This window comes from Coptis chinensis, chromosome 2 (assembly GCF_015680905.1).
Source record: "Coptis chinensis isolate HL-2020 chromosome 2, ASM1568090v1, whole genome shotgun sequence".
Classification (NCBI taxonomy): Eukaryota; Viridiplantae; Streptophyta; class Magnoliopsida; order Ranunculales; family Ranunculaceae; genus Coptis; species Coptis chinensis.
Window position 1 is genome coordinate 79901926 of NC_141457.1, and position 13714 is coordinate 79915639.

Here is a 13714-nt window from a genome sequence, read left to right on the forward strand (position 1 = left end):
GTTAACAGAGTAAACTTTCCATTTTGCTTGAACAATTTACAACAAAAGCAATATACTTTGTCTAAAGCATGTGAATAGACGAGCCAACTTCTATCTTGCTTCTCCCCATTCTCCAAATGTCGAGTGTAATAAGAGGAAGAAAATCGCCTATTTTCAGAATTTCTAGGAAAATTACGACTATGATCTCTTACTGGACCCTTTTGTACAAGTAAGCCTCTAAATTTTTGGTCAATCTTATTCTAATTTCCTGGATCATAATAATTCACTTTTCAGATATACTTTGTCGGCTTGTGCATGTTCTTCAATCACTACATTTTCAGATTCCACATTATTCAATTCTTCATTAACCGGTTCCTCATTTACCAATTCTTCAAACCCTTCATTAATTCGTTCATCATTTACTTCTTCTCCATTGCCATTGTCATTCTCATGTATCTCGTTAACAGGATTTGCAATTGAATTCTCTGCTTGTTTCGTAGTCGTAAAGAATTTTTTCATAGCTCCTGCTTGAGATTGAGCCAATGCTTCCATTCTTCGCTTCTTTTTCCTTTTTTCATTACCAGATGGATACGCTCTAGTCCCCGCCATTCGAAAAATCCTAAGAAAAACAACCTGATAGTCTGATACGTCTTTTCACAATTCCGCTAAAGTGGCTTGGCGCTTGTCTACTTAAAACTTGATGAATGATAACGGGATTAACAGATAACCTGTTCAAATAATTTAATATCCAATTGAAAAAACAACAAGAGAAATTAAATAATCCTTTCTACTAGTTAAAAAAAAGCAGTGAAAGCACCAACAAACCATGTCTTGTTCATATTAAATAATCCCTAACTTAAAAAAGAAAGGATTGATTTGGATTATAAAAAAAAAGAAATTAAAAATATCAAATACCTGATCCTTTATGAATTTAGAATGGAGAACCCGCCGAACCGCGAAAAACAAAGGCCAAAAGAGGGAAGATAATACGGAAGGAAGGATAACTTGGTTTTGTTTTTCGGACTTTTGAATTAGAATCGGATTTTTGTTTTGGTGGGCTAAATCAACTTTTAAGTTGACACAGTAGTGGGTTTAAGTGGCGGATGGGGCCTTTATATTTAGCAAACATTTGGGGGCCCTATGCAAGGCCTTAGGCAACATAGGCCCAGGGCCTGCCCTGGTAATGCTGTATAATTTATATCTACAAGGATATTAGAGCATTTAGTGCCCTAAGTAACAAGAATAATATGCCCATGTTACTTTGGCTGTACAAACTGACTAGTTGCCAAGGATTAGCGGAAATCATACTGACTTGAGTTTCATATTGAGCCATGATTCCTACACCTTATGGGATACTTCATTCAGTCACGATGCCTTTCAAAACTAGGAGTGAATATTTGCCCAATAGCTTGCAGTGCTGATACATTCCAACTCTCAGCATGTCTAATAATCTGGAAAGGGATGTCAGCAAGTTTTCAAAAATTCGGCTCAAGCATCCATACACATTATTCAGAAAACAAAATGTGAACCCCTCACCTTGAAATCATCATCCAAATCATAAACTGTACTTCCTTCGATGGAAATGAGAGGCTTCCAGGGAATATTAAGGTAGGTTCTGCAAAGTAGATCAGCAAGTCGAAAGTCAAACATCAAACAGAGAACTTGTAAGTTTTACCAAAATGTGTAATGTTGAAATGTTTAGTTTACTCCCTCATGGGACATTGAAAGCCTTGCATAACACTATAACAGTATATAAGTTCATGACCTCTCCACTCATCCCCTATTGAGTTTGAGTTGGATACCCAAATAAATATAACAACTACAACAACAACTGCAACTGCAACTACGACACCAATTACTATTTATTCCGCATTATGAATAGATATCTTTTGCTAGGCTCTTAAATATGTGGTTAAGTAATCAAGAAAATTGGATCAACAGGGTAGAGAGCAATGGATACATCACCAATCCAAGGACCAGATCACCATAAAATATGCATCTCCCATGGATGTCTGTGACCCGAACACCAATAGGGTAAATCAAAATCGTGTCCAAAAATGTATGCCAGAGCCAATAATGTCTCTGTTTGCTACCTTTGGTGCTAGTGTCAATGTGTTAGAGCAAGTCTTCATAGAGCGGCAAGTGTATTCTGGTGAGTAGAGGCTATGTATATTCTCAGGTGGCAAAGATGGTGATAATATAGGATTCTGCAACAGTTCATAGAGCCAATAATAGCCTCCTGTGCAATACCCTTGGTGGCCAATGACGTTAGCCTTCGGGACTAGTTGTAATGTAAGAACAATATTAAAACGAAACAATCAAGTCATGTTTATAAGAAAAATGTCCAAGGATGTCTCTGTCGTTGCTAACCAACAGAACAAGTTTTGTCAAGCTGACCAAGAACTCGGGCGAAGTGTTAAATGTCTAATCACAACATCCCCACTAATGATTATACAATTTGATTAAAGGACGCTGGATTTTACGTTAGTTTCTATTTTGGCGATATTCATGAACATATTTGAACACAGTACTGCATTATTATGTCTATAAGAAAACCATTTCAAATAAGTTGTGTCCAACAAACTTCCCAACAAAGCCATTGCTTTAAGGAGATTCGGAAGGACATAAGTTCAGATATTAAAGCTACGGATGCTTTAGGAGATAAAAAATGTAGTTAAAAGACAGACAATTTTGTAAATCAGAAATTAAATGGTTCTAGTAAAACACGATATGATGATTCATATCCAAGCAGGAAAATTTGCAACCACCTTAGAACATCAGAACCCAGAGATTTTTGTAGGTAAACCACTTCGGTTATCAAAGTGGGAATCTCCTGTAGCTACATATTTCAGATTTGAATGAAATAGAGAGGTGCATGTACCTCTCTAGTCTCTATCAACACACCTTTGTAAACATACGATTTTCTTTAATACAATGTTGCTAATACAGAAAAATAAAAATATATCCATGCCATGAGCATGCTACTGATTATATGTAGTAATTGTTAACTGAAGAGAGAGAGAGAGAGAGAGAGAGAGAGAGAGAGGGGGGGGGAGGGGGGGGATCGTGTTTGGCGAGCTAAGCAATGAGTAAATAATCACCTTAATTTCCATGTTGCCAATACATAATTTGCTTCAGAATTGACGGCCTGTATGGAAATGAACACCTTTTAGGTTGACAATAACTAATAAACATGAACTACTTGCAGCCTTACAACAAATGTTAAATAAAACGCATTCGCTGTAAGCTGCATACTTGACAAGCACAGTGCAACACTGCAACCTGACACACTTACAATATGCTTATGCTTGTGTTAATTACTTAATTTTAAGTTTTGTTTATATTTTTTGTTGAATCTACAGATATGTAGGATGGAGCAACTTCCACTTAATGGTCATCTCAGAGAAAGAACGTGGCAGTTAAACATACCAGCCGTGACCAAGAAAATGTTGCGGTCTAAATATTGGATCTTTTGAAGTTTTAATTTACTTGAAGAGATAATCAAGACTTAGATACCTTCTCAATCTGTTGCAAGATGAGTGATGGACAGTCAAAAAAAGGTACAAGCAACTTCAAGTTCCTTGCATAAAGACCCTTGCCTGGACATACCAATAAAATAAAAAGTAAGATGATTCCTCTATAATCAAATTTCCTACTGTGCAATCCCAGCTTTGAGCAATAAGAAAGAGCACAAGAGACCTATGTATATTACAAACTTTTGAGAAGAATATGTCACAAGTATTAAGAAAGCAAGAAATAGGGTTTTTAAAGACATTACATCCTTTTACACTGCTGATGGTACTCAAAATCATTGATACTCATCTTCCAAGGACAACTGATCTTTTGATAGAGATTCACGAAAGGAAGATGCCTTCAGTTTGCATAAAAAAGGTGATGGAAAATAAGAGAAACATCAACTTGTCAGCAATAAGAAAACACACTATGGGGTGATAGATCATAACAAGTGATTAAAACACAGCACAATGCAAACCGGTACTGTTAGCAGAACTCTCTGCATTTTCTCTCTATCTCTATTCTCTCATATACAGGTGATTATGTCATACGTATGTCATTTGTTCCAAGGGAACATATTCAACTTAGCAAATGTAAACATAAAATTTTTTTACAACTTGAATAAGAACGGGAGTTAGTAGCTCATAGTTCATACAAACAAATCCATTCTTACCACGAAACTTAATAGTTGGATCTTCAAAGCTGCAATCTTCAGCATAAATTGCTGACGTGAAATTCCCTGACACAATAAAGAAGAATCTGTCAGCTGGTAACAACAAAGGAATCTCTTATCATGGGAAGAAACATCGATCAGCTTAACCTTTACTTGCTTAAATAGTGAAATCAATTTCAAATATGAACCAAATAAATCTATAAAAAAAATCACGCTTGTAGTGAAAGCATTTGGCAACACTACAAGAATATAAAATGGATGTCGTCACCTCAATGACTTAATACAAGCTGATAAAAGCACACCAAATCGATACAAAATAAGAATGTCGTTGCCTAATTTTTCATTTTAATGTTAACTAGTTCAAATATCATAGAATCTCGCAAACGATTGTGCCATGATGCATAGCTACTTTAAAATTCATGAAATTATTGGCTGAAAAACAACAGTGGTCAACTAATGATAATTATGTTCCTAAATTAAGTAAGCAAGTTATGTAAAATCATAGTAACTGATGAATTTATAAACGCAAGTTTAGCACACTACTAGTATTCGAATGACTTAAAGAAGAAGTACCTAATGGATACATAGAAGTCAAGTTCACCTGTAAGAAAATAAGCATTTTCATAATCTGACTGAAGAATATCAACAATATCATCTACACCACTAACCACAGGTTCGCCTTTTTGTGTATAAGGAACAGTGTCTAATCTGACAACCAAATATCAATGATAGATAAATAAACACATAAAACAGAAAAAATAAAATAAAAATAAAGGCCTGAACTGAAAGGAATTTAGTAAGTTTCAACAAATAAGCTATGAGTTTTAAATATAAGATTAAATATTGAGGGGAAAAAAGGTAACCACTGTGGCATTACAGTGGGTATATCATAACCTAGAAAAACTATTGAATTAGGCTCTCACTATGACACCAGACTGAAGAGAGTTTGTCAGATATTCTATGTCAAACTAGTTGAGTCATGCAAGTGATTGTGATTTAAATCCAACTTTGGCTGGTCAGGTTGTGTAATTTAAACACTCGGCAAATTTAGGCCCTTCATTGCAGCAGCAGTAGAACCAACATTCGCGCCGCAGTATTCATGAAGGAGGCAATGCTGTCAGAGTAAATTGTATGCTGGTACAAAGTGATGAACTTAGTCTCAATGGAGACAGTTCAAAGATGTAGAGAGCTCAGTCAGGATGTAAAGTTAGCTAAATTGTTTTACACATATCCATTGTCTTACATATTCGAGGAAGTAAGTTCCAATTGCTGATGTTTTACTAGGTTCGATACTCTTCCACCCCAAGTTTATTTAGTAACTCTTTAATACAAAACCTCTTTAATTTGTGCACTTCTAGAAACATTGTAAATCTGTCTTTCCTCTTATTTTCATTCAAAGAAAAGTTCAAATTCAACCAAAATTTTGCTTCAGTAAATTACCCCTTCATCCCATGGACTAAGAATCTAAGATTTTAACTAAACACAACCAAACCTAACCCTTTTAATCTCAAAATAATTAAACAAGACATAAAAAAATGACTAATCAAATGCAGAAAGATACCTCTGTGTAGTACCAGAAGAGAAAATGCGTAAAAGCTCTGTAACTCCACTAACAGCAAATTTCAACAACAGTGGGGTTTCTTTTTTATTATTGTGTAAACTTGATGAACAACGGAAACCATGTAGTCTCTACAAATATTATTACAAATGAGAGACGATTTACACAAGTGGCAAAATGAAATATAAGCCCCAATAAGTTAGATTATTGAGTTTGTTAAATTTGATGTCTTACTTTGAGAATTGGAGTTGAAGTAATTAAGGCAAGTGAACAAGTTATCACCATTTTTTCTTCTGTTATAAGTTATAACCACAACTCTTCTAACAATATGTTCATTTTCAATACACTAATTATGCCAAGAAGTAAAATAAGTAAATTCCCAAGTGTATATATATACATTAAAGTGATTAAACAGACAAAGTTAGGACACCATCAACATTCAAGGAGACCAGGCTACTGACGTGAGGGACTACATGCAGTTCATGACCCCCAGACAAACGATTCTTGGCAACTCTTCTGAAAGTACGCAACTTCAGATTGTAAAACACAAGTTTTCTGAAGGAGCAGGCTATTAACAACTCGTCACCGTATATGTGTATGACTTTAGTCTGTTTGAAGTAAAGAGCACGAACTACAGGAGCCAATCGGACGACATGTCTTTCAACCCAAACCTGCCTTTCATAGTCCTCTAGCATCCATATCACAATAGTCATCGCAGCAAATGAAATACGAAACCAACATAACTTTCCTTCCATTTCCTTGAGTTCTGCCCTATGGAGGCGTTGTAAACATGGGAGTCCAGGGTGTGACATGGTAGAAAATATCTCCCTATCCATATTGAAAACCAGAATGACTTGTGAAAAATGTGGAAAGTCCCCGTGGAGAAACCTGTAAGCATAACCATCAACTAATGTAATGCTCCATGTAAGATTATAGGAGTTTCGGAACAAAGCGGAGGATGAGAGAAGCTGGTGATCTTTCTAGACGATTTGGTAGCCAAGCTATGCAGTGCAAATTTGAAGCACGTTTTGTTATTATAGTAAGTAAGAATTGTATACTCTCTAGCCACTGGGTGAAAAAAAACCGCACAGATACGGAGATATGGTGCAGCCACAATAACTTGATCTTGAGTAATAGGATTCCACATGAACAAAAAGGAATCCGCTTGTCTAGTTTTTATGAGAAGAATCCCATTGCAGGAACCATAAAGGATAGGACTGCAATATCCCATGTGGCAGAAAGGCCGCAAATCTTTTACTGCTTTAATGCTTTTAGTCACAATCTTCTTAGCATTTCCATCAGTGAAATTGATAGTGACTTTAGACTTATCGCTAGAACCATCAAAACATTGGAAAGCAATAATCAGCGTAGCTCGATGGAGGTGCATGTCAATATAATATGGATTTGTCACCAAGGGATGACCACAACTGTATAAAAACTCCGTGGGGAGTCTTATAAGAATATCGGCAATTATGTCATATGGAAGAGGTTTTCCACTTATCTTTCGTTTAGCAAAACTTTCGGATACCTGAGCCCAGAGCACTGCAACCCCCGGAAGGCATGAATTTGTTATGCTCATAATATCTACTGATCTGCAAGGAGAATCTAAATTGAATGAATATAAACTAAATGGAGTAAAGTGTAGCAATCAGGCAAAAAGAGTCGAGAAAGCCCAAGCCAGACGTTGTAAATTTTTTTGAGGACGGCTGCTGTATATGTATGATGAAGTCTTCTCTGTTTCTAAACTTTTGCTACGTTGCAAAAGATTATGAGGAAGTGTTTTTTTTTTTTTTTTTTTTTTTCCGATAATAATTATGAGGAAGTGGTTACTAAATTAATACTAATGTATGCTATCTGTATTTGAGTTGGAATAAAAAAAAATTTGGGAAAACTATTGGAGTTCGGTTAGAGTAGGAAACTTTAACAACACTATTATTACTTGGCGCAACTTCTATTGATTTGTAGAACATGAGATTAGTGTTCCTATTAAAATGGTAGTACACTACTACACCAAGCATTACGAAATGCCAATTTCAAATTCTGTTTGGATTTATGTACATCAGAAAGCATAAACAAGTCTAGTAGGCCATGGAACCTACATGTAAATATTCTGATCCAAAAGTCAAAATATTTCGACGACAAGCTCTTGACTATATGCAGGGATCTTGACTTTATATTATTACCAACAGCAGGGATTCCTTAAAAAAGATGGTCGCTTTGCTGTGCACCAACTTCTTTGTAGACATGATCATTTGGAGTCAATAAGTTGGTAGCCATTGGGCCCATAGAAATAAACTTTTGGCAACGTTAAACGAACAATAGCAACATATTTTGCTTTTCAGCTGGCGAAACTATAGTAACTTATCCTATTATAGGTTGTTTAAACGATCGGAACAAAATTTATTTGCATTAGATGTAAAATTGATCACATTCACATATGAATAAGGCCGCCTATACACTTAATTGTAATGGTATAACGGTGTGGACTACTGCGAGGTTGCAATGGCTGCTACTATGATGATCCCGGCCTTTTCAGAGAAGTGGATGAAGAATAGTATGAATTGAACTTTGACATAAAATTTTGAATAAAAGAGAAACCAGCCGTTATTTCTCCGTAAAAAGAAAAATAAAGTGCAAAAGAAAAAAATTCTTTATTCAGTTGGTGATGGACTGATGGTCCATATATTATGGATGAAGCCATCATTTTGCCCAAAAATATCCTTATCGAGCCGTTTTGCAGTGCAAAAATATCCCTTTATAATGTCGGCGGTTATGTTTATTAGCAAAGCATTTCTCCGAGATAAAATTCGCTATTTCTGTTGAAGCCTTTACTGTGGAAGAATACTGTACCTCAAATCAACTGTTGAAACTTGTAAACTCAAAAAAGGTCTGCTTGCTAGACGCCTAGACCATGGACGGAGTTTGCGGCCAAACAGTCCTTTGATGTACTAGTTCCAACTTCCAAACCATTTAATTATGCCCAGTGAAATGAGTGGTTAAAAATCGGTGTTATGATCACCAACAAAACTTCTCTATTTTTCATTTTTTTTTGGGTTATATTGACATACCCCCCACCACTAGTTGCAATTAGGATTACCCCCCCATAATAATTGAAATTAGAATTTCCCCCCCAATTTAACAGTCAATAGGAGTCAACCAACAGTTGCCGTCAGTTGACTGGTCAAGAATCATGAATTGTCTTAAATACCCTTTTTCTGTAGAAATTACGAAATTAGCCATTGACACTGTTCAAAGCCCACAACTCAAAGCCCAAACTCAAAAAAACAAGTTAAAATACAACTAAAAATAAAACTCCAATCAAAGTTTAAAAATCAATTACCTAATAAAATTATTCAAACAAAAACCAAATAAGAAAAATGAATTAAAAAAACAAACACCCTTTAATTTCTTAAAAGATTTATCACTCCAAAGGAAGACGAGTAGCCGACATGAACTTGGTGGTCTTGATTCACAACCATTCCTTGGAGAGGCAGTGGTTGGTGTTGATGATGATTTCCCAAATCCTTTGTTTGGTATGAAGATGAAGATCCTTGATTATGATAGACCATACCACTATCTCCCATCCGGAATTCTTCAGCCTTCACTGCTTCCAAGTGTTGTAACGACGACAATGATAACGAAAGGCCTTGGCCTTCCACACCCCCTCCATTTCTATTATTACTATAGAGCTGAGTACTAGTGCTTTCGCCTCCACCACCACTCGATATCCATGTAAATTGTGTTTGCGGAATTGTGCTACTACTAAAACCAGCAGCAGGTGCTCTAACTGGGTGAAATTCTTGGAGGGAAGGGGATTGTGTAGATGGGATTGGGTGTAACAAGTGGAGAGGAGTAGCAAATGTAGGGGTAGTAGGAGAGGGTGATCTTGGTTGTGGATTCATATGGAAAAGCTGCATGGCAGTAGCTGAATTGGCATGTATACCTGACATAGGATGATGCTGGGCTATAGTAATATCATCGTTATTGCTACTATGGTGTTGTTTTGTATCTCTAAATCCCTCTACCAGTCTATACCTATTACCAAACCATTCATTGGAAGGCGGTCGCTGTAATCGATAATTCTCCTTAATCTGATTCTCCAAAAGGTCAGCAGTTGGTGAAACTCCAGCTTGGAAACTGAACATCTCCGATAACATAGTCATCCCACCTGTTTTTTCGAGTTTGGGCTTTGAGTTGTGATAAATCTTTTAAGAAATTAAAGGGTGTTTGTTTTTTTAATTCATTTTTATTATTTGGTTTTTGTTTGAATAATTTTATTAGGTAATTGATTTTTAAACTTTGATTGGAGTTTTATTTTTAGTTGTATTTTAACTTGTTTTTTCGAGTTTGGGCTTTGAGTTGTGGGCTTTGAACAGTATCAATGGCTAATTTCGTAATTTCCACAGAAAAAGGGTATTTAAGACAATTCATGATTCTTGACCAGTCAACTGACGGCAACTGTTGGTTGACTCCTATTGACTGTTAAATTGGGGGGGAAATCCTAATTTCAATTATTATGGGGGGGTAATCCTAATTGCAACTAGTGGTGGGGGGGTATGTCAATATAACCCTTTTTTTTTTTGTGAGAACATCAAATTTTTATGAGTAACTGTGTAACAGTGTAGAAGGCACTAAGAGCATTTTTAGGAGTGATATCAACTTAGTACCAAATACCATTTCTAACAATTTGGTATTTTTTCAATTTCAGGAGAGCTACATATTGATGAAAACACTAAAAAAACACCAAACCAAACACCAAATCGGCCAATATTTAGTTTCAGGTTTGATGCTGTATCAAATCATTTACGCGGTTTTCCCAACACTGCGTGGGCTTGGGCTTATATAGCACGATTTTCACAAAACCGCGCCAGAGATTGAGAAAGAAAAAAGAAAAGAAAAAAGTTTATGTGCGATACATGGGGCGGTTTTCTGAAAACCGCGTAGGCTTGGGCCTGTTAGTTGGGCTTTAGTAACACGGTTTTGGTAAAACCGTGTTGGACTATATGAAGTGGTTTTGCCAAAACCGCATAATTGTTTGGTGAAATTTTGATGTTACTTCTATAATTGTTTGGTGTTTTTTTGGTTTTGTTCAAAATTTTAGTGTTTTTTTAGTAGCTCTCCTAAAGGTTCTAATAAGATTTGCAATCAATATATATATATATATATATATATATATATATATATATATATATATATATATATATATATATATATATATGGCACTAAGGCCGTAACTAATTTCATTTTCTCAATCATTGCCAAAAAAAACAAAAAAAAAATCAATTTCTCTATGAGTACCACGTGGCACTATTTTGCAATTTGTATTTCGTACGATCATAGTACGTATGCTTGTTTTTTTTTTGGTAACTATTTAGTACGTATGCTTGTTGTCTGCTGTGTCATGTGACTCTGAAATTCTGAATGCACATGGATCTCTATTCTCTATGGACCAACATGAGCAAAATTTTCATTGCTACCCAGGTAACACCAGTCTACTATACTCTAATTGCTGACAGATTAAACAGTTTTATATAAACAGAACTGAACCTAAGCTCAGATTTGAGAACATGAATATGGTAGCTTTTCCTAGTGGTACTTTGTCAAACATTTTTATACATGGGGCAAGCAAAACAAAAGGTCAAAGGGTATGAGTCAAACTTCTTCTCCTTTTTTTTTTTTTTTTGGTATTGTAGGTGCCGGACAAAGTCGGTAAAATTTTTAGGTGATAATACCAAAAGTCTGGAGTTCAAATCCCGTCAGCTATGACTGCAAGTGAATATCCAAATATTCGAATCAGATTCAAATTCGTATTCGAAAAATTGGATATTATCCGAAAATTTCGAATATCGGATTCGGATAATTTTTTATGTCCGAACTGATTTCGGATACGGATTCGGATACTATCATATCCGCATCCAAAAATATCTGATCCGATTTAAAAAATTAATAGTTATTATATATTATTTATTTATTTATTTATAATTGTATAAAATATTATATAAAATTATAAACTAATAATATACAACTATAATAATAATAAATGACAAATATATATATTTATAATAGTTTTATAGTGGTAAAATAAATTATTCAAAACAAATAAAATTTTAATTAATATTAATTTTTAGATCAGATATTATCCGATATCCGATTCGGATAAACTTTTTAATATCCTTCAGATTCGGATATATCGGTATAATTTTCAGATTCAGATTTGGATACAGACATATCCGAATCCGAACCTATCCGTTTCCACTCCTACCGCCAACATCAAAAAGTTACTTATCTCATTTAATTAAAGTTCATATTTCATAACCAATGATGCATGCAACTTTCGAATTTGAATGGTAATGATTTATAATATAATGGTGTAACTAGTAGTTGTTGCACTAGTGGTCTCTATGTGGGGGATATTGTTAAGTGATTGATTCAGAGCCCAACCCCACAGTACCCCAAGGCCCAATCCTCATTGGATGGACTGTTTCAAAATTTGAAAATCTTAAGATTAGGTTTGTTAAGTTGTCAAAACTCAAGTGCATCAAAAGTCCAAGATTAATAATATGTTTGTGAATCATCATCATACTGCCCCAAATTCAAACTCCATACACTAACCTGACACATGGAGACTGGAGAGTAAGTGAAGTAGTGGAAGAATCTCTTACCTTTTGGTATAGAGACAAACAAAACAAATTATTCACTGGATACATCTCTTGGATTATATTATTAAACACGATAAAGCTTACATTAAGCTTTGGGGAAGCATTGGGAAGCCGGAATTCATCGGCCTAAAATACGGCAAAGTATGCTTATTAAGAAATTAATAGCAAAAGCACTTTCTTAGTTAGGGACGAGTTCCCACTTTTATACATCTTACGTATATTTTAAGGAGAAATTATTGTAAGCAACATATGTAGTGTTGAACTGACGCAGCTCAGCCTAAAATGACACACCGTCGCTCATTTCTAGCGATCTGATAAAAAAATGGACGTATGTGCGGGCTGCTGCTTTGGATGTAACAACGAAGTAAAAAAAGTTGCTTAATCTGTAGCCATTTTGATCAATGTGCTTCTAATCCAACTTCAAAAAATTGTTCAGATAAAATCGACGTGTTGCATACTTGCATTGTATCATGAAACATTTTATTTTGCTTTTCTGTTGGCCAATCAAATACGCCGCGATCAATTGTGCGACATTAAGTGTCATATTGCTATTTTTTTCTAAGGTGTAACCATATGGCTATTATAAATAGGTTTAGCATCCCTCTTATGCATGTATCTAGCATATCTTAAACCAATACATTCTTTGAACATTTGTATAAAAATATGTCTATAATATATAACTCTGAGAGAGTTTTGACTTTGGTATTGTGAAATTGAGGAATTTGAAGACAAACAACCAAGCCACTTCGAGACGAGAAGCCCTTTTGTAACTCTAATAAGCAAACAAAACACAAAGGTTGAGATAGTGTGGGAGAAATCTTAGATATGATGTTGTGTGTTGTACTTGTCTCGGGACTTAGTGGTGTTAATGTGGTAGCTTAGCAAGAGTAGACTAGTCTCCTCCGTAACATGGACGGAGTTGCACTTCTTGGGACCAAAGCAAATGTATTTTCAATTATTAACTTTGTACGTGGGCATGGCTAATTAATGTGCACTAATTAGTTGAGAATTAATAGGGTGGTGGTCATCGAAAAAAAAATAGAAATAGTTGGGAATTACTGGGGATGACAATAGATGTAGGAATTTAGGTAATCAAGGGTAAAAATTCCATATTGCAGTGTGGGTGGTTTTGGGAATTTGGGTTAAACACTCACTAAAAATGCTTAGCTAGGGAGCAGGGAGCCAGGGAGTATTACTAATGTAATTTCTAGGAGTTTAATTATTGTACGATCGATCATTCCGTATGCCTTTTTTTTGAAATTTCTGCTAGAGCCAATAATCGGTCCTTACTGGATTTGTTTCATACTTTCTTGGCTACTGTCCCTGTTTATG

The 13714-nt window shown here is 35.3% G+C and overlaps 2 protein-coding genes across 6 annotated transcripts; both read right to left on the reverse strand.

The window, feature by feature from the left end:
• Positions 1–7544, reverse strand: LOC147518129 (adenine phosphoribosyltransferase-like protein, putative (DUF2358)). Of its 5 annotated transcripts, none has more exons than XM_086590075.1 (8): positions 6197–7515; positions 5727–5854; positions 4767–4873; positions 4166–4231; positions 3496–3578; positions 3081–3127; positions 1516–1594; positions 1–1430 (listed from the first exon to the last, which is right to left on the reverse strand). In XM_086590075.1, the coding sequence occupies exons 1-8, from the start codon at positions 6557–6559 to the stop codon at positions 1341–1343; spliced, it is 963 nt and encodes a 320-aa protein (XP_086446201.1). In that variant the 5' UTR covers positions 6560–7515; the 3' UTR covers positions 1–1340. The 5 variants fall into 5 exon arrangements, 3 of the variants coding, with proteins under 3 accessions (XP_086446201.1, XP_086446203.1, XP_086446202.1); XM_086590077.1 differs by having other exon boundaries at positions 5958–6334; XR_015211714.1 differs by lacking the exons at positions 1–1430; positions 1516–1594 and having other exon boundaries at positions 4739–4873; positions 6197–7542.
• Positions 7545–9124: 1580 nt separating this feature from the next.
• Positions 9125–9880, reverse strand: LOC147518130 (uncharacterized). The gene has a single exon (XM_086593836.1). It carries the CDS (start codon positions 9878–9880, stop codon positions 9125–9127), a length of 756 nt encoding a protein of 251 aa, XP_086449962.1.
• Positions 9881–13714: the final 3834 nt, after the last annotated feature.